The sequence below is a fragment of the Nicotiana tabacum genome, chromosome 22, assembly GCF_000715075.1.
Source record: "Nicotiana tabacum cultivar K326 chromosome 22, ASM71507v2, whole genome shotgun sequence".
NCBI classification, from domain to species: Eukaryota; Viridiplantae; Streptophyta; class Magnoliopsida; order Solanales; family Solanaceae; genus Nicotiana; species Nicotiana tabacum.
Genome location: NC_134101.1, coordinates 181,526,436 through 181,554,067, shown reverse-complemented (window position 1 = coordinate 181,554,067; position 27,632 = coordinate 181,526,436). Strand labels below are relative to the sequence as shown.

At 41.7% G+C, this 27,632-nt stretch overlaps 2 protein-coding genes across 2 annotated transcripts; both read left to right on the top strand.

The window, feature by feature from the left end:
- Nucleotides 1-14,030: 14,030 nt before the first annotated feature.
- On the top strand, nt 14,031-15,335 carry LOC142176181 (uncharacterized). Its single transcript, XM_075243271.1, has 4 exons — nt 14,031-14,191; nt 14,378-14,623; nt 14,909-15,103; nt 15,218-15,335. The coding sequence occupies exons 1-4, from the start codon at nt 14,031-14,033 to the stop codon at nt 15,333-15,335; spliced, it is 720 nt and encodes a 239-aa protein (XP_075099372.1).
- Nucleotides 15,336-15,352: 17 nt separating this feature from the next.
- On the top strand, nt 15,353-15,775 carry LOC107817541 (uncharacterized). The gene has a single exon (XM_016643393.2). It carries the CDS (start codon nt 15,353-15,355, stop codon nt 15,773-15,775), a length of 423 nt encoding a protein of 140 aa, XP_016498879.2.
- Nucleotides 15,776-27,632: the final 11,857 nt, after the last annotated feature.

The window sequence follows — 27,632 nt, the reverse complement described above, 5'->3', positions numbered from 1 at the left end:
GTGAGCCGTTAGCGAATTTCACGGTCTTCCCCAAATAACCACGCGTTAGTCTCTTTAGGCGCGTACTTTAATAACATTGCCTTCTTAAACCCGGGTGCACATTTATGTGACCCAAATCCAAATCTCAACAAAGTCGAAATGTGTCTCTAATCACGGGTACATTGATTGTGACGTGGTTCGAGATGCATTTCCACAACGTTGTAAATTCTTTTAAAAACAATGAGTGAGACGAGCCTCGACAAACAGAAGTATACAAGCTGTGGGTCCCTCTATACGTGTTGGTAAAATTACTTAGACTTCGGGATGGGCCGTATAGCAAAATTTCACGGCCTTACCCAAAATAATGATACGCTAGTCGCTTTAGGCGCGCCTTTAATAATTTACTTTCTTAAACTCGGGTGCACATTTATGTGACCCAAATCCAAATCTCAACGGAGTCGGAACATGTCAATAACCACGGGTGCATTGATGTGACGTGGTTCGAGATGTGTTTTCACGACGTTGCAATTCTCATTAAAAAAAAAAAGCGGTAAAAAGTTAAAATTTGCACATAGGTTCAACATGTATTAAAATCAGATAAATAAGACGAATATGACAGTTGAGCGACCGTGCTATAACCACGGAACTCGAGAATGCCTAACACCTTCTCCCGGGTTAACAGAATTCCTTACTCGGATTTCTGGTTCACGGACTGTAATACAGAGTCAATTTTTTCCTCGATTGGGGATTCAACCGGTGACTTGGGACACCATAAATTATCCCAAGTGGTGACTCTGAAACTTTTAATAAATCCCATTTCAATTGTCCTTTAATTGGAAAAACTCTCCCTACGCCCCTGCGGGCACAGGTGAAAAAGGAGGTGTGACAATGGATGGTAGCCATGGGATATTTCATAACATGGTTGTTGGTGAAAGTAGTAGGTCGAGGGAGAATAGAAATAGTGATTCCATAATTCATGATATGGTTGTGAATGCTTTTGGAATGCACTTTGGGGGTGAGCCCAACGAAAATGTTGAACAAACTCTTAATGATGAAGCAAGACTTTTTTTGAACAGTTAGAGGAAGCTAGTCATCCACTACGTGAAGGACGTCCGCACTCTGAGTTGTCTGTTGCAGTTAGATTACTAAGTACCAAATCTGATAGGAATATTTCTCAAGCAGCCATAGATTCTTTCATTGACCTTATGCGTGAACTAGTTGACGAGGAAATCGAATTACCTGGTGATTTCTATAAGGCAAAGAGATTAGTTTCTAAGTTAGGACTTTCGTCAATGAGAATTTATTGTTGTGAAGATGGTTGCATGTTATATTATAAAGATGATGCAAATTTAAGCAGTTGTAAATTTTGCGGAAAGTCTCGTTTCAAGATGCTTTCCAGCGGGAAGATGGTCGCTATCAAGGCGATGCATTATTTACGTCTTATACCTAGGCTAAAGAGGTTATATGCATCGATGAGTTCTACTCCTCATATGAGATGGCACTTTGAAAATTGAAGACCACCTGGTGTTATGTGCCATCCTTCAGATGGAGAAGCTTGGAAGCTAGCTTGTCCTTACTGCATGGAAAATAGTAAAGCGTTTACTTTGAAACATGGCCGAAAGCAATTATGGTTTGATTGTCATCGTCAATTCTTGCCTGAGGGTCATGAGTTTAGAAGGATGAAAAATGCTTTCAAAAAGAATAAACTGGAATATGATTATCCACCTCCAATACTTTCAGGTGATGAAATTTGGGAGAGGGTCCAGAACTTCAGTAAAGTTACTGAAGTTCCACCGCATAGATTCCCCGGATACGGTGTTACTCATAATTGGACCAAACAGAGTATTTTGGGAGTTGCCTTATTGGAAGGATAATCTTCTCCGTCACAACCTTGATGTCATGCATATTGAGAAGAATTATTTTGACAATTTGTTCAACACAGTGATGGATGTTAAAGGTAAGACAAAGGATAACTCGAAGGCTAGAATGGACTTACAAGAATATTGCAGGCGGCCTGAATTACACTTGCAGACAGCAAACAATGGTAAGTTATTCAAGCCTAAAGCAAGTTACACATTCACTTTGGAGGAAAGACGGCAGATTTGTGATTGGGTAACGAATTGAAGATGCCTGAGGGTTATGCGTCGAATTTTGAGAAAAAAGTTGATATGGAGGTAGGGAAGTTGAGCCATTTGAAAAATCATGACTGTCATGTTTTCATGGAGACCTTAGTGCCTATTGCATTTTCTGGTTTGCCTGAAAGAATCTGGAAACCCATCACTGAGATTAGTTTGTTTTTCAAAGACTTGTGTTCTTCCACATTAAGGGAAGAAAACCTAAGCCGGATGGATCAGAACATTCGTGTAACTTCGCAGTCACAGGGATCACATCTATCGTCATCAGCGACTCCACCTATTGGAGGCCTTCGCTTGCGGGATAGTAGCTCTGACCCCCCTAATCCTTCCACACATGCCTCTAATACACATGTTTCGGACGATGATGCTGATGTTGCTACTGCTGCTGACGAGGAGGTGCATTATGATCAGTATGGCAGGATCATCATAGTCCCTGAGGGTGATGGGTCAGAGTTATTTGTTATTTTTATGTTTATTTTTTTGTACAGTTTTTACTAAGATATTAATTTGTTTTATTTATTAAATTGCAGGTTCCTCCCGAGTAATATTACAACGAGGATAATCACCAAAGCAACCAGAAAGCTTTATGATGCCCCTTATGCGTCTTGGTGTGAATTCCCATTCTCAATGAAGGAGGCAATTTTTAATGAATTTAAGGTATAAATGTTCTTTTAAGAAGTATAATTATTTATATTTTTGATATTTCCATATAATATTTAACTTTTGAAATACAGAGCAAGTGCGTATGGGAACACCAGTATAGCGCGGACGTGTCTACAAATTTTAATCTCAAAGCTCGCAAGCGGTTGTCGCATTCTTTCTCCATAGCTAGACAGCTGAACCAGAAGCCTGGCTAGTTGCTTCAGGAGTTTTGGGATGATTTTCAAAGGCAATGGCTTACTGCAGAGTTCTTACAGAAGAGCGAAAAGGGAAAGAAAGCTCGCGCATCTGAGAAGGGAGGATCATTGCACACTGGAGGTGCGGTCAGTCAGGGGACAATAAAAAGAAGAATGGTACGTAATTGCTTAATTTATTTTAATTTTCAAAGTATATCTATTATATTTATTAATTAAAATTTATGAGTTTTTAGGAAAAGAAGTTGGGCCGTCCGATGAACCAAGATGAGTTATTCAGGGAGACTCATATTGTGAAGAAAAAGAAAGAGACGGATCAAGAAAGGTGGGTCGAGGGACGTGCCTCGACTGTACATGTAAGTTTTCACTTTTCATTAAGTATTTTCATTTACTTTTATATAAATTTTGAAATACTAATTCAATTTACTTTTTCTTATAGGATCGCTTCAGAGTTGAAGCTGAGGAATTCATACGCAGCCAGCCACCTAATGAGTCGGGCGCGCCATTCCAACTTTCGGCCGAGGATGTTGAAAGACTATGGACGCGGGCTGCAGGCGGTCCAAAATGGGGGAAGGTATACGGCCTTCCTACTAAGACATTCCATCGCTATAGGTGTGGAATGCAAGGAATAGGGACTTCCTCGCAAGCCGAGCAACTTGATGGGGAGAGCCTCTCCACTATGCAGGAGACTGTGATAAAGCTCACATCCGAGCTAGAAGCGTCCAAGGAAAGAGAAAAGCTTAGAGATGCTCAGTATATTGGCGTGGTCGCTCAATGCCAGAGTATGCAAGAGCAGATCAAAAATCTACTAGCTGGATCTTTTTCGATTCCCCGATCTCAGCCATCATTGCCAGAGGCTGCCCGCCCCCGTGCTCGTTTGTCCCGTCCTCCAAGTGGCCATTCCTCCCATCCTCCCCGTGATCATTCTTCCCATCATCGATAAGTAGACCATTCTCAATACCGTGGTGATGATGAAACTTCATCAGACGGTGATGATAATGATGTACCAAACAATGAATGAATTTTAGACAATTTGAACTAGACAAATACAATTTGTTTTCCATTGGGTTGTAATAAGAGTTAACTTAGTTTGGTAGTTCTATTGAAATTTACAATTTATTGGTTTTAATGTAGCTTTTAATGTTGTTTTTGTGTTGTTGTTGTTGTTTTTGGGTTGTTGTTTGGTATTGTTATTGGAATTGTTGTTTGAATTGTTGTTGTTGTTGCTTGTTAGGGTTTTGGTATGACTGGCAAGTGGTGTAGCTGCCAAAACAGGCAGTTTCTACCAAAATAATACACAGAAAAGCGACCAAAGTTGGTCTCTATTTGGTCGCTTTTCATGTTAAAAAAATAATTTTTTGGAGAATAGCAACCAACGTTGGTCGCTATTTACCCAGATTTCTACAAAGAGCGACAAAACTTGGTCGTTATTTCATTAAAAAAATAAAATTTCTGGTGATATAACGACCAAAATTGGTCGCTAATATTTAAAAATAAATTAAATTCATGTATTTAGGGACCAAAGTTGGTCTCTAGTTTAATAAAATAAATAAATAATTGAATAAAAAAGCGACCAATATTGGTCTCTAGTTTCCAGATTTTAAAATATAATATTTGGATTAGAGACCAAAGTTGGTCGCTTTTTAATGATTAATAATAAATAAATAAATAACGTATTTTATATTTAGAGACCAACTTTGGTCGCCAAATTTATATTATTAAATTAATAAAGCGACCAAAGTTGATCTCTATAGTCAATATCTGGAAAAATTGGTCCATTTAGCTTAGAGACCAAAGTTGGTCGCTAATTAGCGACCAACTTTGGTCCCTAATTAAAAGGGACCATCAATATAGCTACCAGGCCCTTTTGGTCGCCTTTTGGTCGCTTGTTAGCCCAATAACGACCAACTCTGGTCGCTTTTTGCGGTCGCTTTTCCCGAATTTCTAGTAGTGCATTTATAATGGTGGCAGCATTGTTTTGATTTGCCTTAGCAAATAGAACAATATCATCAGCAAAAAGTAGGTGTGACAACGTAGGTCTATCTCTCCCAATTTTTATAGGGTCCCACTGGTGGGTGAGTATGGCATCATCGATTAACTGGGAGAGAGTATCTATACATATAATAAATAGATGAGAAGATAATGGATCTCCCTAATGTATGCCCCTTGAGGGTTGGAAGAATTGGGTCGGTTGACCGTTTATGAGTATAAAAATGGAAGAAGAAGTTACGCATGACATGATTAGGGAAATAAGTTGAGTGGGGATATTGAGACGTTGTAAGGAGTATCGAATGAAGGACCACTCCAGATGATCAAAAGCCTTTTCAAGATCTATTTTAAGTATCATTTTACCCGTTTGACTAGTGGTTTTGCGGAGAGAGTCTAATACTTCTTGAACGGCAATAGCATTATCAACAGCTCTTCTCCCCGAGACAAAGCTGCATTGGTTGGGGTGAATAAGGGTAGGTAGATAGGGGCGAAGTCTATTAATAATAATCTTTGTTATTATTTTATGTTGTGTTACAAAGTCCTATGGGTCGGTATTGGGAGATATTTTGAGGGTTCTTAACTTTTGGGATGAGTCTAACATAAGTTTTATTAATACTAGACGGAATTGAGAAGTTAGTAAAAGCGTCTCTACAAATGTTAATAATGGCAGATTTGGTGTTGGGCCAGTATTTTTGGAGAAATATTGGATGAATCCCATCGGGTCAGGGTGCCTTTAATGGTTTAAAAGAATGAATGGCTCTATATACTTCAGCGTTAGACAGTGGCTTTGTCAATAAAGCGTGATCGATGTCTGAGAGGGAATTGGGGCTAGGATGAGCGTTGAGGTATGAGGAATGTGTTAGACCAGTAGTAAAAAGTTCCTTGAAATAGGAAAGGATAGTGGACTTAATTTGATGAAGATCAAATGTCCAATTTCCCACGGAATCTAGGAGGCCAAAAATACCGTTTCGCCTTTGACGTTGTATAGTGGTGAGGTGAAAAATTTTTGTATTAATATCACCGTCATTGAGCCATTGGACGCGAGATTTAAGCTTCCAAAAATCCTCTTCATATTTGAGGATTTTATTAAAATTCATTATAAGGCAATTTTCCAAATTATAGTGGAAGCTATTTTTTCTATTAGGATCCATATTTTGAAGACCATGTATGCGAGCTAAGGTTGTCTTTTTTTTTTTGTAAAAGATATTACCAAAGGCGTTGACATTCCAATGTTTGGCATGGGCAGTGAAGTTTTCTAAAGCATCATGATATGGCGAAAAATCATGCCAATTGGCAGAAACTACAGAGGCGAATGTTGGGTGGTTTAACCACATAGTTTCAAAACGAAATAGAGGTGCAAACTTTGGAATGACTTTAGTAAGGTTTAAAATTAAAGGACAATGGTCCGAATGAGTACGTGGAAGGTGATCTCAAGATGAGCAAAGTAATCCATTATAATGAGAAACTTTATATTTGTAGTCCCGAGTAAATAGTCCAAGAATCACTACATACTAAAAAATAATACTTTTTTTAAAATTACACATTTTACTATGATACTACTCAAATTGTTTATTTTGTCTTACAAATTAGAACTGTTTACCTTGAAAATGGTAATTACATTTAGATTTAATTTGTGGTTCTAAAAATAGGTGATCTATTTTAGTACCAGATATTAAGCAATAGATGTTAAGTGTGAGCTGAGAAAAAGAGATAAGAGCTTGAAGATAATATGTTATTCAAACCGAATGGCAGGGAATTGGGGCCTCGAGCTAGCCTACGCTAGGCCTCGAGGTCGAGCTATACGCTAGACTGGGGCTGAAAAGGACTAACAGTTCAGAGAGCCTTGATGATGGATCTTTATGATCAATAATGAACAATCAATGAAACGCAATAAATCAAAGTAGAGACAATGGAGAATGTTTAAATTAAAGAGCAGAGAATGTTCTTGTATTGAATATCATGTGTGAGAAAAATAATAAGGGTCCCCTTTATATAGGAGGGGGAATCCCAAAATAGTACACATGTATTTATTACAAAGATACACAGCTGGTACAGCTATTTAATATCACGGTACAGACTTATAATATGTTTGCGGGCGTTGTCAGCTTTGAGCACGCGCCTTGGGAACTTCCTGCTTATCCAAGATAGTCATCGATTTACGTTGCCCCAAGGTTAGGCATTAAGAACCCTCGTGGTCAAACCTCGAGTTGTGCCTCGGGCCTTCTGAAGATGAGCCGCAGAATGTCATAACGATCATGAAATCAGTCTCTCTGATTTTAGCCGTATACAGATAGTCCCCACGTTTCTTAGACTGAAATGATAAGAAACGGTCTTGAATCTTTGCCTCCTCGATACTCCCATTATGATGTCAGCCCATTAGAGCATTAAATACCATAACTCAAAGGTTTCGCAGAGGTCGCTATCAACACGATTATCGAGAAGCCTGCAAACCGCCATTGACTCGACTCTTCTGCTTCCCAAACACTGCCTAAATGGATTCTATATATACTTCAATTTATCTTTTCATTCACACTTTTACAACATATTCAAGTCTTTAGGGCCAAGTTCACAAATTTCCGCCTTCAACTTCTTTTTGTGCTCATTTCTTCATCTTTTTTCTTTGAAATCAAGTTATAATCATGGCCAAAACTTCAAAAACGGTACCTCAAAAAGAGGGTACAGCTTCTTCATCATGCCCATCCAAGGGCAAACCAAAAACTCCCCCAAGTATTGAGCAATGTATCGCTGGCCACTTCGATACGATCTCCGATTTTACCATCGAAAACCCACTTTCTACACCGGGCCGATGTGAGCCCATGTCTTGGTACATCAGTGTGGTGAACGATATGAAAAGATTAAAGGTAGACTATCGATGGGGGAGGCATTAAGAGTAGAGATCCCCACGGCTGAGGAAAGCATAGTAATACACAAACCTAGCTTCCTTAGTGTATACACATACCCTTTCACCCTAGGCCCAGTAGATTCATCTTGTCCACCGGTAGATCCGGTGATTCTGGACTTTTGCCATCAGTACCGAGTTACACTCGGTCATATCTATCCTTCTTTCTGGAGGATTTTTTATATGCTCAGATATTTTTCCAATAGGGTCGAGGGGACAACCTTCATCCTCAAACATTTGATCAGATTGTACAGCCCCCGTTTCTTTCGATGAGGTTTAATCAAGCTTCACCATCGGTCTGCCAAGACATTCTTTGCTAACACCGATGAGGACAAAGACCTAAGGTGGATGAGCTGGTTTGTTAGAGTGAGAACCTTAGACACCATCCCTGCCGATAGGATGCCATTCCCAGAGGAATGGAACATGAAGCGTAAGTGTTATTACATCGAGAACATTTTACTGTCCCTTCTCCTTCTTCTGAATTGATTTTCTTTTGATTATGCAGCCACCGCTTGGTTCCCCGGTGCGGTCCAGGACCTTCCGTGGTGGATCAGAAGTTTAGACTCTGTTTTTCCATATGGTGAGCGCATTTGGCGTGATTTGTCCAAGACGCGATGGCAAGCTAAGAACCATGGTAAGCTCTTCTTGTTGTTGTTGCCAAATTTCATATAAGTATTCTTTGTGGTGGTAATTTTAATTCATCATGCATGTGTAGGCCTCGGAGATGGTGTGTTGATGAGGTCGCCTCCTCCTGGGAAGAACAAACCTCGAAACCCGACAAGGGTAAGAAGAGAAAGAAGGAGGCATCGGCCGAGTCCCCAAAATCAACAAAAACCAAGGTCCGCAAGCCTAAGATTGATGCCACGATCTTGACTTCGGCTGCTGCGGCCACACTTCGTGAAGATGATGATGATGATGACCGCCTATGGTACAAATGGCAAGACGGAGTGTTAATGCTCCACGAGTTATTGGTCAGAAGGCCGCTGAGGCGGGGGTGATGTGCCGGAGAATTTTGGCATATTTAATACTAATTGCTTATATTTTAGCTTGTTTTAGATGCAATTTCCTTTTATACTTATGTAATTTTAGTGTTTTTGCAGTGTATGAGGTTTAAGAACTTAAGAGCATGGAAAGGAATTCAAAAAGCCACAAAAAGACAAGAAAATAGCAAAAAGGCATCGCAAATGTGGATATGATATCGCAAAGCCAACATGCGAGCCGCATATTGCACAATGAAATCACAAACCACAACAGTTTTCTGGGCAAAATTCAACGCCAGAAATGCAGTCCAGTCTACGATCGCATAATATGTTTGTGAGCCGCAGAATGGACCGCAAACTAAACATGAAGGTTGCTGAAGGAAGAAAATGCGACGCAAACTGCGATCGCAATTCTACAATGCGGATCGCAAACCATGAATGTGGTGAAGGCCTGGAAACTAGGGTTGAAATATGCAATGGCCATGTCAAGAATGCAGATCGCATGTCTGTTATGCGACAGATATGCGGTCGCATATTTAACCGGAAAGGGTATTTTTGTCCCGAATTTTGACCCACTATAAATAGATTTATTGGGATTTTGTGGGGGTACCTGGTCTGATTTTGGGAGCTACAATACAAGGCTTTAATATTCCTCTCTTTTGGAAGCTTTTGGCTCAAGTATCTTTCACTTTGTAAGCTTTATGGCATTAAATATTCTATTCCTTTTGTATTTTAGTATGTGTAGCTAACTCTAAATACTAAGATTGTGGACCTTAAATGGGTGTTATGTTAATGGATGTTTAACATTAAATATATGTATAATGGTTGGTTGATATTTATTTACTTTTCATTCTTCATCTATTGTTGGTAGTTGCAAATATTAACAAGTGCCATTAAATTCTTACTTTTCTTGGGAAAGTGGGTTGGAATTTGGTAGAAGTAAATATCAAAGACTCAAGGCTTTAAACCTTGTTTAATAGAATCGCTTAGGAATAAGTGGATTTTATTTGGCATATATTGATTACTCTTAATTGCAACTCTTTTATATTTGGAAAAATTGTAAAGAGGAAATATTACCCAACTATTGGAAGATATTGGGTAGTCATTTAGAAATCATTTGCATATCAAAAGAACCTTCCATTAGAAATATATCATATTAACACCGATCACATTACACTTTATTAATGGGGACACAACCTTGGTTTCTTTAATCGAACTATCTACATTCTCAATATCACAATTAGTTATTTCTTCAAACCAAACTCAATTCATACTCTTGTTACCATTAACCGGATAGAATTACGACTTTAGTCAAGTAACACACTATTTGAGTAACCTTTTCACACCTATTCCATGTGGGATTCGACCCCAACCTCGTTGGGTTATTATATTTGACACTGACTGCCTTACACCATTTATTAAAGTGTAATTTGAGCGTATCAAATTTTGGCGTCGGTATCGGGGAATACAGTTTTGAAATTACTAATTAGTGTGTGCTTTACTTTACGTCTTATTCTATTCCATCACACTTTGCTTGTTTTGCTTGGTGTTGATAGGAAGACATGTCCGAATATGAAGAAGAAATGGAGGCGGAAATGGAAGAAAAAAATCCTTTTGCGGACATAGAGGAGTACATTGAGGATACAAATGCTATTGTACCTCCGGTCGTTGGCGCTGCAACTTTCAAGGTGGAACATGGTTTAATCCGTATGCTCAAAGCGGATGGGTTTTTCAGGAATTCCATTGATGATGATCCGACACAATATCTTAGAAACTTCTTAGGTGTGTGTGCGATGCACAAGCAAAACAACATCACTGTTGATGCCTAAGGTTGAGGTGCTTCAAGTACTCACTAGTTGGGGATGCAAGGAAATGGCTTCAAAATCTGCCACCAAACTCCATTTATTCTTGGCCCGAACTTGCCTGAGCAATCTTAGCTAAATGGTTCCTGCAAAGTAAGAAATCTGAGCTCCGGGATAAAATCTTCTTTTTCAAACAAGTACCAGGAGAACATCTACATGAGGCATGGGATCGGTTCAAATTATATTTGGTTAGGTCTCCCAATCATGATTTTCCAGATTCCATCTTGTTGGAAAATTTCTACATGAGCTTAGATCCGATGAACCAATCTATAGCCAAGAATTCAGCTGACGGATCTTTTATGGACAAGACATTCACAAGGGTCACTCAGATCCTTGACAAAATGGCACAACATAATCAAGCTTGGCACTCCGAGGATACCACAGGTGGAATTGCATATGGTTCTCCCTCCTTGACCAACCTAATTAAGGAGAATCAAGAGAGAGATCAAGTAATCGCAGGGCTTGCCAAAAATGTCAATGTGTTGACAAAAATGTTCACGAAAAGTTAAACAAAAAAGGTGAATGTGGTGGAGGGTGTGCAAGCTATACCAAATGAAGATTTTGAGGAAGCAAACTACATCAACAACCCTCAAGGAGGGTAGCAAAAAAACAATACCAAGGTCAAGGACAACAAAATCAATGGAGGCCAAATCCTCAAGGGCAAGGCCACCAACAATGGCAAAATGACCAAGGTGGCTCAAACCAAGGAAATTGGAACAATAACAACAACTTCTAAAACCGGAGTTCAAACCCTTATATTCCTCCAAAGGGTCAATATTCAAATCAAGGTTCCTCAAGTGAGTCTAAGTTGGAAGGTATGCTTTAACGGGTATTGCAAAATCAAGAAAAATCCGACATTTCTATGAGGAACATGACCGAGTTTGTTGGCTCTCATACCGCATCCATTCAAAAATTGGAGATGCAAATGAGAGACCTCTCTAGGGAAAAAAATCCAAAGCAAAATGGAACACTCCCTGGTGACACAATTGCGAACCCAAGGGGTAGTGGGAGTGGCCCAACTTCTCATGTCATGGCGATTACTACACGAAGTGAGAAGATACTACAAGGAGAGGGTGAACAAGTGGTTGAAGTAGAAGAGTCTGAACAAGGGGTTGAGGTTGAAGAGCCAAGTGTTGTCGAAGTTGAGAAGATTCGGGAAGAGTTGCAAGTGCAAAAAGAGAACCGGGTAGAGGTAAAGGAAAAGGTAAAAGAGACACCAAAAACTCTTCCACCTTATCCTAGACCTCCTCCTCCATTCCCTCAAAGACTCGCTAGGAAGGTTGATGATCGCAAACTCGAAAAGTTCTACGACATTCTCAAGCAATTATCGGTGAATATTCCATTTGTGGAAGCATTTCAAGAGATGCCGGGTTTTGCTAAATATTTGAAAGACTTGATTACCAAAAAGAGAACCACCAAAAATGAAGTGGTGAATGTGACTCACCGGGTTAGTTCTATCATTGCAACATCCATCGTTCAAAAGAAAGAAGACCCGGGAGCTTTCACCATTCCTTGTACCATTGGGGCACATGATTTTGCAAGAGCCCTTTGTGATAATGGGGATAACATCAACTTGATGCCTATTGCCATTTACAAGATAGTAGGGTTAGGTATGCCAAGGCCCACAAGTATAAGATTGCAAATGGCCGATCGTTCCATCAAACAACCGGTGGGGATTGTTAATGATGTACTTGTGAAGGTAGGAAAATTTCATTTACCCACTGATTTCGTAATCCTTGATTGTGCGGTTAACAAAGAGATCCCTATCATTTTGGGGAGACCATTCCTTGCCACTGGAAGAGCACTAATGGATTCGGAACGGAATGAGATCAAATTCTGTGTGAATGATGAACAGGTTACATTCCAAGCAAGCAAGGGTATGAAACTACTGCATGAGTATGAAAGCATCTCGGTGATTGATGTTCTTGATGAAGTAGAGGATGCGGTTGAAATGAAAATGGAAGAACAGTGCCTCGGTGAGGCATTGGCGGCTATTTTGGTGAACTTTAAGGGTGAAGATATGGAGGGGTATATGGAATCGGTAAATGCATTGGAGGGGCTTGGGTCCTACACTTATGCTCCGGCAAAGCTCTCTCTCGGCTTGGAGAATAGAGACACTCCTCCCGCAAAGCCTTCTATTATCGAACCACTGCAACTAGAGCTCAAACCACTTTCACCACACTTGAGGTATAAATTTCTTGGCTCAAATGATACTTTACCGGTAATTGTTTCTTCTTTGTTGAATGATGTGCGGGTATAATAATTGTTGGAAGTCTTGAAGGATCACAGGCAAGCCATTGGATAGACAATTGCGGACATTCGAGGGATTCCCGCGGGAATTTGCAAACACAAGATCCAATTGAAGAGTGAGACGAAACCAAGTGTGGAACATCAACGATGGTTGAACCCGTCAATGCAAGAGGTGGTAAAGAAAGAAATCATCAAATGGTTGGATGCCGGGGTAGTCTACCCTATTGTCGATAGTTCATTGAGTGAGCTCGGTGCAATGTGTGCCAAAAAAAGGAGGCATGACTGAAATTGAAAATGATAAAAATGAGCTCATCCCAACAAGAAAGGTGACCGGTTGGAGGATGTGTATGGATTATCGGAAGCTCAACAGTGCCACATGCAAAGACCATTTCCCTATGCCTTTTATTGATCAAATGCTTGATCGGCTAGCAGGAAGGTCATTCTATTGTTTCCTTGATGGATATTTCGGCTACAACCAAATTAACATCGCATTGGAGGATCAAGAGAAGACGACATTCACTTGCCCCTATGGAACTTTTGCCTTTAGCCAGATGCCATTTGGTTTGTGCAATGCTCCGGCTACTTTTCAAAGATGCATGATGTCCATTTTCTCCGACATGGTGGAGGATTTTCTAGAGGTTTTCATGGATGACTTCTTGATGGTAGGTGACTCTTTTGAGCATTGTCTTAACAATCTTATACAAGTGCTTAAGAGATATGAGGAGACCAACCTTATGCTCAACTGGGAGAAATGCCATTTCATGGTGGATGAAGGCATTGTATTGGGGCATAAAATCTCAAAACATGGCATCGAGGTTGACTGGACTGAGATCGAGATTATTTCCAAGCTTCCTCCACCTATTTCCGTTAAAGGTGTTCGAAGTTTCTTAGGGCATGCCAGATTCTATAGGCACTTCATCAAGGATTTTTCCAAGATTGCAAATCTTATATGCAAACTCCTTGAGAAAGATGCCAAATTTATGTTTGACGGGAAATGCCTCAAAGCCTTTGAGTAATTGAAACAAAGGCTCACCACGGCACATATTATTGTCACACTCGATTGGTCTCTCCCTTTCGAGCTCATGTGTGACACCAGTGGTGTATCCATTGGAGCAATGCTTGGCCAACATCACAACAAGGTTCTCCACCCGGTCTATTATGCAAGCAAGACACTCAATGGAGCGCAAATGAATTACACAGTGACTGAGCAAGAACTTCTTGCCATTGTTTATGGCTTTGAGAAGTTCCGGGCTTAATTGTTGGGATCTAAGGTGATAGTGTACACATATCATGTTGCTCTTCGCTATCTTATAGCAAAGAAGTATGCAAAGCCTCGGTTGATTCGATGGGTCTTGTTGTTGTAAAAATTTGACTTCGAGGTCAAGGATCGTAAGGGAACTCAAAATTAAGTAGCGGATCATTTATCAAGGCTTGAAGAGGCAGGGAGGCCAAAGGGAGATCTTGAGATCAACGATGCATTCCAGGATGAACACATATTGGAAATTTCTAGCACTTTTGCTCCTTGGCATGCCGATATTGCCAACTACTTGGTTAGTGACCTTATTCCGGATGGATTGGAATCCTATCAAAAGAAGAAGTTTTTGACAGATTGTTGCCAATACTATTGGGAAGAACCATTCTTGTTCCGTGTTTGTGCTGACAACATCATCAGAAGGTGTGTTCCAGAAAAAGAGATTATGCCAATTCTAAAGGCATGCCACGACTCACCGGTAGGGGTTCATCATGGGGGAAATCGAACAGCGGCTAAGGTACTTGAATATGGTTACTATTGGCCGCCAATCTATCATGATGCCAATCAAATGGTCAAGGCTTGCGACTAATGCCAAAGGCAAGTATCAATCTCCAAGTGGCATGAAATGCCAATGCACTTTGTGATGGAGATAGAAATCTTCGACGTGTGGGGAATTGATTTTATGGGTTCCTTTGTGAGCTCTTGTAGGATGAAATATATCTTGGTAGCTATGGACTACGTTTCCAAATGGGTTGAAGCAATTGCCTTACCAAACAACGAGGCAAGAAGTGTGACCACATTCTTGAAGAAAAACATATTCACTCGGCTTGGCACTCCTAGGGCCATTCTTAGTGATGGTGGGTCTCATTTCTGTAACAAGGCTTTCACGGGGCTACTAGAGAAGTATGGAATCAAGAACAAGGTGGCCACACCTTATCATCCCCAATCTAGTGGTCAAGTTGAAGTTTCCAACCGAGAGATAAAGAGCATTCTAGCAAAGATCGTCAATGCAAATAGGACCGATTGGTCAAGAAAGCTAGATGACGCGTTATGGGCATACCGCATGGCATACAAAATTCCTATTGGCACTTCTCCTTATCGGTTATCTTCGGCAAAGCTTGTCATCTACCCGTAGAACTGGAACACAAAGCCATGTGGGCTCTGAAGAGGTTGAACTTGGAGTGGGTTGAAGCTGCGAATTTGAGGTTAACACAACTCAATGAAATGGAGGAATTCTATTTCCATGCATATGAAAGTGCAGTTGTGTATAAAGAAAGGATAAAGTTCATCCATGACAAAACGATTTTAAAGAGGGAGTTCAAGTTGGGTGACTTGGTTTTGCTCTTTAACTCAAGGCTCAAATTGTTTCCGGGCAAGCTCAAATCAAAATGGTCCGGTCCGTTCAAAGTGGTAAATGTCTCTCTTTTTGGAGCTATGGAACTAGAATCGGAGGATGGGATCCGAACCTTCAAATTGAATGGCCAGCGAGTCAAGCACTACTTGGGCACAGATGGAGAAAAACATTTAGTGGAGCAGCTGGCTCTCAAAGATGGTCCGTGCCCGATCAATGAGTGAATCCAAAAGAACGCCAACTTCGTCGTGCAGCGACGTTAAATCAAGCGTTTCATGGGAGGCAACCCATGTGTGGTAACACCCTTTTTGGTCTTTGAGTTTTTAATTCTTTGTTAGATAAATTTAATTGAGCAATTTAAAGTGTGTGTTAGAGTGCAGGGGATTCAAAAGATCATGACACGGGGTAAGATTGCATGAAAAAGGGAAGAAAAAATCACCTTGGGTAGTTTGCTACACATATGCGGTCGTATTTTCACTATGCAGACCGTATTCTGGTCGCAAAACAACACAGTGTGTTTGGTTAATTTGGTGGTAAATATGCGACGAGTTGGTGCACTTTGCGGACCGCATTTTCACTTTGCGATCGCATAGTGCACCGCATTTTTGGCCCTTCAGCAAGTCACTTGAATCCACCACATAAAACTTATGCGGTCGCATAGTGTGTTATGCGGTGACTTACCCACCGCAAATCAGTCAGGTATATCTTCGCATCCCTTCAGCTCTCGCACATTCAAAACAAAACAAAAAGAAATATAGAAACAAAGAACGAAACAAGGGCAAAACGGCTAGTGTCATCTAACAAAGGACGAAAACACTTGAGAATTCATCTCATTAGTATTCTTATTCATCTTCACTGGTATGTTTCCTTGCCCCGATTTTTATTTTTCAATTTCGCCTTTGTTTCCCCTGTGTCTCTTTTCTATTTTCTTCCTTTATCTTGATTGTGTTTTGTAAGTAAATGTCTGCCCATATTGTGATAGTCTTTTGGGTAGGAAACATATTTGGGGTGTTGGGTAGTAAGAATTAGGACCGCCATTGTTGAGGGTAGAATTAACTCTTGGGGACGATGGAGTTTGCGGTTCGCATAATCGAAATGCGGTCTGCATTTCTGCCGCATAATTAAACCCTAGTTGGCTAAGGAAGATGATCAAATGCGGCAACATTTGCGATCACATAATTGATATGCGGACCGCAAAGTCACCGAAGACTGAAACAGAATGCCCAGTTAAAACCTTGCTTTTTGCGGCTATTTTTGCGATCATTTCCAACTTTGCGGTGGAATTTGCGATCGCATTTTGTGATTTGGTTTTTGGGAGCAAATCAATTCTGTGATGGTTATGCGGTCCACATAGTGGTTATGCGATCGCATAACCTATCGCAGACTGAGATCCAGAAGTGACCTATCAAGTTTGCGACAAGTTTACGGTCCACATAGTGGTTATGTGACCGCATAACCTATCGCATTTTCAACTTTTTCTTAAATTTTTCTGTTTTCTTTCCACTGTTGCCTACCATGTTGCTCACATTTCACTTTTGTGCAAATATGGGTCCCAGGAAACATCTAGCCTTTGCCTAGAAAAGGGCCTCCTCCAGTCGTCAAACTCACCAAGCAAAACGACCGCGATCAGACCCTGCTGCTACACTTCCATCCCAGTCTGATGAGGAGGAGATCTTTCCCTCAGTTTACCTACAAGTTGAGGCAAGAAGGAAACACGAAGATGACTTCCAACTCCAATTTGGGGTCGATGGGTCCAGGGAACTGTATAGAGAAGGGCTCACCAAACAGAAAATCCTGGCCGAAAAGCAATTGAGTTTGAACGGGCTACAAGAGTAGTACCCCCACATATGGGAGAACATCAAAGCAAGACAATGGGAGTGCTTCACTGAACCGCTTGTTGAATATAATGAGACTCTTGTCCATGAGTTCTATGCATCATATGGAGCCTCCAAGATGGCGCACCACAAATGCAACAGGATTTTTGTTGACACCGTACTGGTTCGGGGGAAGAGTGTGTTCTGCAGCAGTGAGACAATTAATGAGTTGTACTTCCCTGGCTGGAGATCAGGCGCAGCTGAGTATGCTGCCAATGGGAAAATAGGGAAAATGAGCGTAGTTGATTGCTTTGGTAATAGCAAAGGGTACCCCTGCTTGGATCAACCCTGTGCATAAAATTTACAAGGAGGATCTCACACGAGAGGGTCGATTTTGGCTCAGCTTTGTTACCTCTCGACTGATACCGTCCACGAACGAGACTGACATAGGCATTGAGAAAGCTCTTCTCCTTGAATATATTATGGCGAGTATTAAGATTGACGTGGGAGCTCTTATATTCCAAGAGATAGGGATCTGGGAAAAGCAGCACGCCACCTCGCTTCCATTTCCCTGTTTGATCACAGCCCTCTGCAAAGCTGTCCAGGTCCCTACCATGCCACACACTGACATGATAAGGAAGGAGACGAGGGACATTGATATCATGTGGATTAGTGATATTGTTGCTGCCCCCAGAGGTTCAGACTCAGGGCCCAGTTGATATAGAGCCTTCAGACTCCTAGACTCCTGTGACCCCTCAGGTTCCAGTTGCATCCACTTCTACTTCACAGCCCGCCTCTAAGTTCATCACTACTCAGCCTTCTGCTGCACTACCAACGATCTCGAGGCTTGGTCTTATAGCTCAGCATGCCAATGATAAGGTAGACCAGCCTCTGAAGAATTTGCCCAAACTCATCAAACAAGCTTTGACGCCTATTCAGTCCTCACTAACCGTATTCCAACAACAACAAACGACTTATAGGGATTGCCTGCAACAACTTAAGTTGAGGGTTGAGAAGATAGAGCGGGGTGAGGTTAGTGACCTTCCTAGGCTCCAGGAGGAAGTTTCCACTATGAAGACCGAGCTCCACAAGATGTAGACTTTGGAGTTCGATCTATCATCCTTCCTACCCAAGGAAGGTGAGCAGGGTACAGACACAGCAGCACCAGGATTGGACCTTGACTTCTCTACTCTGATGACGGACATTGCACCTCCGACTGTCGGGGCTTCTTAGCCTCCAGCTCCCCTTGCACATATTGAGATTCATTCTGAGAAGGATTCCGGACATTATTCAGAGTTCGATGGTGCGGAGGCAGACGAGGGAGAGGATAAGGAGGATTCATGGCCCACGGAGGATGATGGCCCTCAGGAGAAGGGCAAGCAGATTGTTGCTCCTACAGTTGTGGATGAGGAGCAAGCAGAAATTCAGATGGCAATCAAATATTCTCTAGTAGATATGGCTGCCCCTGTAGATCCATCGGCCACTCAGCCATCAGTGGGTGAGGCTAGCAGCTCACAGGCCCCAGCTCCAGTATTGGGCCACCCAGAGATCCCTCCTCCATCAGTGGAAGTCACTCCTTAGGCCGAGATCTCATCGGTCCCAACTTCAGCATTAGAGGGTGACCCCACCATCACTCAGCCGGCTTCCGACTCCCATAGCGCTTAGTGCGCCTCAGGGAGCCCCTAAACTTTATTCTATGTTCTTATGCATTGCAGTCTACGCATGTTTTTTAGTTGGGGGTGGTAGGTAGCCTTGGTATATATTTTTGTGACATTGGCAACTGTTGAACATGTTTTATGCTTTTGTGCTACCAGCAACCTTATGTACTCATTTGTATTTCGTGATTCTGTATATATTGGTGTTTTGTGATTTCCGTACATAAGTTGTGTTATCCTTGTATATAAAAAAAACAAGTAGATAGTTGTCCATCTTTAGCAATTAGCAATTTCCCTTGGTTTTTCTTCGCCGGGTTCTTTTCCAAGAGTGTAATAGTAGAACCGGGATAGTAAAATGAAGCATGTTGACCGGTTTAGTGTACTTGTTTAATTTCAAGCATGTGTGTGTGTATATAGCATATACCCTTCCATTAATAAAAAAACAAAAAGAGATATCAACTGTGTGAACTTGAGGCTCGCTCTGTGACTCTATGTCTATCTAGAATTATACATGCAAATATGATGAAAGCTTTGAGTTGCCAAGTGTTGACTCGAGGGTTTCAAACTATGTAAGCCAAACAGTTCGTGTGCCATGTGTGTGAGTTCTTTTTGTAAATAATTCTTGTGTTTACTTCTGCCATCTAGAACTTGCCCGGTTGGTTTTTCAATGCTTTTAATAATTACATTTGGTTGGAGAAATGATCTTAGGTAGTCTTTGTGATTTTTGGAAAATCAGTTAGCCTTTGAAGCCACCAATTGTACAGATAGTATCACTAGTCACCCCATTTGAGCCTTTAACCTTTTCTTTGGCTACATCATTACATACCTTTCCTTTTTTATGAAATAATTCCCTCTTTTGAACTCGTCCTTCCTTGACCATTGAGAATGAGGCTAAAAGTCTAAGTTGGGGGTGTGTGTCAAGCCGAAAATTGGCAAGGTTGTGCAATGAGCGTAGGAAAGTGTACCTCAAAATGTGAAACTACTCAAGCTCCAAAAGCAAGTTAAAAAAAAAGTATAAGAGTTGTGAGTGTTTATACATAAGGAGCCTTGAAGAGAATAAAAGAGGTAGTTGAGGTGGCTAAATGGTGGAAAGGTTGATGCAAATGAAGGCTTTGTGGTTTGAAAAGAAGCAAAGAGCACAAGAAAGAAAAATGTGATTAATGTTCAAGGAGGGTATAGTCACTTGTACCCAAATGCTTATCCGACCCTTCCCTAAACCTACATTACAAGCTTAAAAAGTCCTTATGGGATTGCCAACCGAGCGTTCTTAGAATAAAGCGATGAATTAAAATAAGGGCAAGCCTATGGTATGGTATGTTGTAACACTTGAAACTCTTTTTGAGGGTGAGTGTATTTGTGAATTCGTCCCTTTTGTTGGCAGTGTAAATAGTGTGATTTTGGGACTTTCTTTCTAGTGAGGGCACATAAATTGTGAGGTTAGACAAAAGTTGAGTTTTCGAGTCAAATGCAAGTGCACTCAGCTGAGGGTAGCATTTTGTCACATTGTTTGAGGCTTAAAGTTTCACAAGTTGATTAGTTTTCCTTGTATATATTGATGGTTCAGGAAGGGTAAAACAATCGAAGATGCATGCTTGTAGTACTAACAACAAACACCGTCCATGATCACTATTGTTTCATATCTTGTAGATGTAGTCTAGAATAGAATAGTGTTGTCTTAGTTGCTTGAGGACAAGCAAGAGTTTAAGTTGGGGGTGTTGATGTGCCGGAGAATTTCGGTACATTTGATACTAATTGCTTAGATTTTAGCTTGTTTTAGATGTAATTTCCTTTTATACTTATGTAATTTTAGTGTTTTTTGCAGTGTATGAGGTTTAAGGACTTAAGAGCATGGAAAGGAATTCAAAAAAGCCACAAAAATACAAGAAAAGAGCAAAAAGGCATCACAAATGTGGATATGCTATTACAAATCCAACATGCGAGCCGCATATTGCACAATGAAATCGCAAACCACAACAGTTTTCTGGGCAAAGTTCAACGCCAGAAATGTGGTCCAGTCTGCGATCGCATAATCTGTTTGCGAACCGTAGAATGGACCGCAAACTAAACATGAAGGTTACTGAAGGAAGAAAATGCGTCGCAAACTGCGATCGCATTTCTACAATGCGGACCGCACACCATGAATGCGGTGAAGACCTGGAAACTAGGGTTAAAATATGCGATGGCCATGTCAAGAATGCGGATCGCATGTCTGCTATGCGACAGATATACGGTCGCATATTTAACCGGAAATGGTATTTTTGTCCAATTTTTGTCCAGAATTTTGACCCACTATAAATAGATTTATTGGGGTTTTGTGGGGGTAAATGGTCTGATTTTGGAAGCTACAATACAAGGCTTTAATATTCCTCTTTTTTGGAAACTATTGGCTCAAGAATCTTTCACTTTGTAAGCTTTATGGCATTAAATATTCTCTTCCTTTTGTATTTTAGTATGTGTAGCTAACTCTAAATACTAGAGTTGTGGACCTTAAATGGGTGTTATATTAATGGGTGTTTAACATTGAATATATGTATAATGGTTTGTTGATATTTATTTACTTTTCATTCTTCATTTATTGTTGGTGGTTGCAAACATTAACAAGTGCTATTAAATTCTTACTTTGCTTGGGAAAGTGGGTTGGAATTTGGTAGAAGTAAATATCAAAGACTCAAGGCTTTAAACCTTGTTTAATAGAATCGCTTAGGGATAATTGGGTTTTATTTGGGATATATTAATTACTCTTAATTGCAACTCTTTATATTTGGAAAAAGTATAAAGAGGAAATACTACCCAACTATTGGAAGATATTGGGTAGTCATTTAGAAATCATTTGCATATCAAAAGAACCTTCCATTAGAAATATATCATATTAACACCGATCGCATTACACTTCATTAATGGAGACACAACCTTGGTTTCTTTAATCGAACTATTTACATTCTAAATATCACAATTAATTATTTCTTCAAACCAAACTCAATTCATACTTTTGTTACCATTAACCGGATAGAAATAACGACTTTAGTCAAGTAACATACTATTTGAGTAACTTTTTCACACCTATTCCCTGTGGGATTCGACCCCAACCTCGTTGGGTTATTATATTTGACACTGACCGCCTTACACTATTTATTAAAGTATAATTTGAGTGTATCCGAGGGCGGACGATGTGGACCAGATTCGTGTTGGGGAGACCCTCGAAGAGGGTTTGGACACAGTCCCCGAGCCTCATGTCGGACATGGTGCAGTCCGTGTCGGCCACTCCTCGGCTGGCGAGCTTGGAGAGCCTAAATTCAAAATTGTTCGGGGTCGAGAAGAGACCCTTATAGAAATTGATACTGTGGGAGGCTTTGAATCGGGCCCTTCATGTTCTCTGGGGGAAATAAGGGATGCCCAGAACCAGGGTGCTGCCGATGCAAGGACTTCTCTGGGAGAGGATGAAACATTCAAGGCCTACTTCCTCAGTGTCGATGAGGACACAGATCTCGACACCCCTCGTTGCTCTCAAAGAGGCTGAAAGGCTTCAGAAGCAGGTAATTTTCTTGACATACCATTTGTGCTTCAAACTTTTGCCCCTGCCTTTCTAACTCCTTTGTTGTAAGCCAAGAAAATGTATGACCATGCCTTTTCAAAGCTTCAATATAAGCTCTCGTGTTGTGAGGAGGAGCTCAAGTAGCTCCCCTCGAAGCTGAATGAGTTGAAGGCTTCCTCTGCCCGAAAAGGAAGAGGAGTTAAATGAGCTTCGGGCAAGTTTGGAGGGAGTCCACTAGGAATAGACCAGCTTTGCTGAGCAGGTAGCACGACATTCTCGTGTTCATCTCTTTATTCTTGCAACTTGATTCTCACTATTTTGTTTTACCTTTGTAGATTGGGCAAAAGGATTCCCTGGTGGGGCAACTTCAGGAAGAGGTTGCATCCAAGGACGCGGAGATCCTCTATCTGAAGAGGCAGAATGAAGACGTGGACTCAGAGAGAAATCTTTTATGTGGAGAGCTGGCCTCGATCAAGGGTCTTCTTCAAAGTGCCTAGGAGGAGGTCACTGCATTATCTGTGGCCAAGGATGAGGCCGATTAAGATGTGTCCTCATATAAGAGAGATGCCGCCACTGCAAATGATCGAGCTATGGAGATATCCGAGAAGGCCGAGCAGAAGCTGGCTCGGACCGTTGCTTACGCTCGCCTACAAGCTAGAAGGCAGGCCTTCGAAGAAGCAAGCACCGAAGGCGTCGATCTCTCTGCTGAGATCGAGAAAGCCAAAACCTTGGAGGAAGAATCAGCACCTTCAACTACTTCAGATGAGGATTCTAGAAGTGACTCAGATGGTAGTGAGGGTGAGTAATAGTCTCGCGTCGTCCTCTCTGCTTCTTCTTCTCTTCCTTTTGTGTATGGGCTCCTCGGGGGAGTTTTGTAAGGATAAATTCTGTAAATATATTTTTGGAAATGCAAAGAGATTTCTTTGCCTCATGTCTTCAAATTTTATTTTCAAGTGCTAATGCAAATTTAATCTTTGAATTTCGACATCGGCTCTTTGGGGCCCATACTTGGAGTAACCAAGATCCTCGAGATCGGGTACCATCTCGAGGCTAGATTGATAGCTCTTTTTTAGAGCCCATTTGTAGTGACAGAGATCCTCGAGATCGGGCACCATCTAGAGGCCAGAGTGATATCGATGGCTCCTTAGAGACCATAGTTATAGTAATAGAGATCCTCGAGATCGGGCACCATCTGGAGGCTAGATCGATATGGGAATTTTGGACCCTCGAACGATGTGTGATGGCATCATTCATATGACATGGTCATGAAGTGACCGAGGTGGTCCCACCAATACACTTCCCTAAAAGGGATAATGGCCTAGTCAGAATTAATTGGCCTTTAGAGTGGGTGAATAATTGCCGCTTGCTCTATATATGAGCTTGCTTTCCTCTCATTTGAGGACTTTGTTATTTTGATCAACTATCCTTCTTGTGGAGCTTTTCTTCCTTGCGCTAGTTCTTTCACTATTTTAATTCGAAGCTTTCACGTAAGTTTTCATTTCCCTTTCCTCGTTTCACTATAGTTATGGCTTCTACACCAAAATTAGTTCACCAAGAAGAGGAGAGTTCCGCCTCTATTTCCCGCTCGATCGGTGGTACACCACCAGCGTCCGGTGAACTAACCTCGAGATGCTTTGTCTCGAGGAGGGACTTTACATTAGAGAGACCGTCCAATGTTCAGGGCCATCGGGAGCACGTATCGAGGTTTATCTCATCAATAGGAGAGGAACACCTCGAGGCAGTTAGGTAAGACTACGGATGGGGAGAAAAGGTGGTACTGCAGGTACCTTCCATGGAAGAGAGCATCATGGCTCATGTAGAGGGGTTTTTGAATGTATGCACGTACCCCTTTACACTAGGGCCTCTCGATAAAGTTGCGCTCAAGTTTTGCAGAAGATATCGGGTTACCCTGGCACATGTTCATCCGTCGTTTTGGAGGATATGTTGATGATAAGGTACTTTGCAGATAAAGCCAAGCTCGAGTTCACCCTCAGCCATCTTATTAGATCGTACCGGCCCTAGCATTATCGAGGCCTGATTACCCTACACCATCGATCCACTTGGCCTTTTGTTGCCAGCAATGAAGAAGACAGGGATCGAGGGTGGATGAGTCAATTTGTCTGAGTGTGGACTATCGATATTATCCCTGCAGAGTTCCTTCCATTTCCTGAGAAATGGAATTTCACATGTAAGTGGTACACTTGTGCTTTTATCATTTTGTTTGTTGTGGAGGCAGACTCTGTAAAGATGTTTTCCTCCCTTCTCTATAGCAATCCCGTGGCTGCCATACGAGGTCCCCGACCTAGCGGATTGGATCGGAAATTGGAAGCTTACTCGATTTACGATGAGCATAAGTGGCGAGATCTGTCCAAAGGCATATGGGAGGCCAAACACCACGGTACGTGCTGTGTGGTTTATTTCCTTTGAAAGGTACTTTTTTTATATGTATTAACTCCGTCACCGCAGGCATTGGAGAATTTTTTGAGATGAGATCGTGCCCCCTCAAAGATGAGGAAGGATCACCAGCTTCAAAGCCGAAGAAAGATAACAAAAGGAAGGAATCCTCGAAGGATAAGGGCGCTCATAGCGAGGCAAGCCCTGTTCGGAGGTTCAAAGAAGATGTATCAGCTGAGCCTGCGGTACACGAGGCTTCTAGAATCGGAACAATGGTTCCTCCTTTGTCTCTTTCTTCTTCTCCCGTCGAAGGTACTTCGAGGGATTAAGATTTTCTGCTACCACCTTCTTCTCCCGTCGAAGGTACTTTGAGGGATAAAGATTTTCCGCCGCCATCTTCTTCTCCCCGTCGAAAGTTCTTTGAGGGATAAAGATTTTTTGTCGCCGCATAAATCAAGCGGGGTCTCAACGATCATATCCCCACCGAGTGCGGTTCGACTGGGGCCAATGAGACCAGGCCAGTAGATGCACAATCAACCTTTGAGAAGGCTCAGCAGCTCTGTTCTATGGTGAGTTTTGATTGATTTTGTTGGATTTTTGGTTTTACATTTTCATTTACTCACTGGGATTCTTTTTCATAGGCCTTTGAAAAGCTCAAGTCCGAGTTGCTCAAATGTGAAGCCAAGTTGAGGAAAGCCTTGGACGGGGAGAAATCCCTCTGGCTTCTTTGTGATAAAAGGGGAAAGGAATTGAGTCACCTTCGGTACTAGGCGAATCAAAGCCTAAACTATGAAAGCCGCCTCGAGAAACAGGTAACCTTTGCTCCGAGGGAATGCATGTTTCTTCTTCTATCCTCAGAGATTAATATTTTGATACTTCAGTTGTAGAGAAAGACGGAGGACCTGGAATGCCTTTGGGGCGAGGTTGGCCAGGCCAAGTGTGAGTGTAATGAGCTAAAGGCTCAGATAGATGCCCATATTGCGGCCAAGAAGAATGCTTTGGCCAAGGCTTCTTCCCTCGGGGTGCAACTCCGGAATGCTCGTGAAAACAGCACGGTCCAGACGAGTAGGATTGCAAGGCTCGAGTCTGACCTTTTGAAGATGAAGGCCGAGGTTGGGGATGCCCGGGTTGAAGCTGAAGAGATTCGAGCTAAGGTTTATAAGAAAGTGGCCGTCTATTTAAAAGATGATGCCACGCTTGAGCTGAGTTGAGAGGAGCTTCTAATCGGGAGAGCAGAAGCAACGAGTATGCCCGGTGCAAATCTCGGAGGGAAACCCTCGAGGAAATCCATGCTATGGGCTTCGATCTCTCAGAAGAGATTGAGAAGGCCAAGGTGGATGAATACGACGCTAGTTCTGATGCCGAAGATAATGAGGGAGAGGCCGACGGGGCCGCAATCCCCGAAGGGAAAGTAGAATAGGCTATTCTTTTTTGATTCTATGTATAGGGCTCTCAGAGATCATTGCAAATGTAGCCTTGCATTATTTCATATATACATATATAAAGAAACCTTTCGGTTTTCTCCTTCCATGAATTTATATTTTCTTGTGTATGTCTTTATTTGTCTTGAGTTTTGACATTTGTCAATGATTAGCCAGATGAATTGGCCTTCGAGTAAAAACCCTTAGGTTTACAAATCGGCCCTGAGGCTTGTTAGGCTGGCCCATAGGCTTTTGCACATTTGGTCGGTACGACCTCTAATCTAAGCTGGCGACAATGGCTCTTACGCATTGGGTCTGTACGACCTTTTGATTTAAGTTGGCGACAGTGGCTCTTACGCATTAGTTCGGTACGATCTTTTAATTTAAGCTGGTGATAGTGGCTCTTACGCATTGGCTCGATACGACCTTTTAATTTAAGCTGGCGTTAGTGGCTCTTACGCATTGGGTCAGTACGACCTTTTAATTTAAGCTGGCGATAGTGGATCTTATGTGTAGAGTCGGCATGACCTCTAGTATAGGCTTTATTTTTCCCTCGTTGAAGTTTTTATGTTTGTCCAGCTCTTCGACGGTTCGATATGAACCTCGATTATGAGCCGTTATATGATGATAGATGAGCAACTCAGGAGGTTTTGCTCGATGGATGAATTGTTTTGAAGCCTTTTTTTGTTTGGAGCTGATATGATCGAAGCTCTTCTGCTTATGCTGAGGGTAGCCTGGTTAACCAGTTCTTTTCAAAGTATTTCGGAGTAATTGAAGGCTTGTGATTTCATGGCGACGGTCGGGCATCCCCGAGTCGCGTTAGTTTGGCCGGAGCCTTGTTACCGGAGTCATTGTGTTTGGTCGTAGCCTTTTAGTCCCTGAGTGAGGTAGCCTCGGCGTCTATATCAAGGGTATGCCTTTTTAGGGGTCTTACAAGTTTGAATATATAGCCTTGACTTTAAGATTGGGATTATGCCTTTTGTAAGGTCTTACAATTTTGAACATGCCTTACTTGAGGTCTTACAGATAGGTTACTTGGTACAAGTATAAATCATGCCTGGCTTGAGGTCTTACAGATTTGGGCATACCCGAAGGTCTTATAGCATTGAAGATGCCTCATAGAGGGCTTACATTGTTGATAATGCCTCATGGAGGTCTAACAATGTTGGGCATCGCCATATGGAGGGCTTTTGAGCTCGAGGTTGCCCGCTCGGGGTCTTATGGGCTCGAGTTTTTGATAACTGGGGTGACAGTCCCCGAGACAT

Excerpts from the sequence above, each read along its gene's own strand:
- LOC107817541 (XM_016643393.2), top strand. The coding sequence starts at position 15,353 with ATGTGGGCTCTGAAGAGGTTGAACTTGGAGTGGGTTGAAGCTGCGAAT.
- LOC142176181 (XM_075243271.1), top strand. The coding sequence starts at position 14,031 with ATGTGTGACACCAGTGGTGTATCCATTGGAGCAATGCTTGGCCAACAT. Across the intron at positions 14,624-14,908 it reads GCTGACAACATCATCAGAAG|GATGAAATATATCTTGGTAG; the intron begins GTGTGTTCCAGA and ends GAGCTCTTGTAG. Across the intron at positions 15,104-15,217 it reads TTCACGGGGCTACTAGAGAA|GACCGATTGGTCAAGAAAGC; the intron begins GTATGGAATCAA and ends CAATGCAAATAG.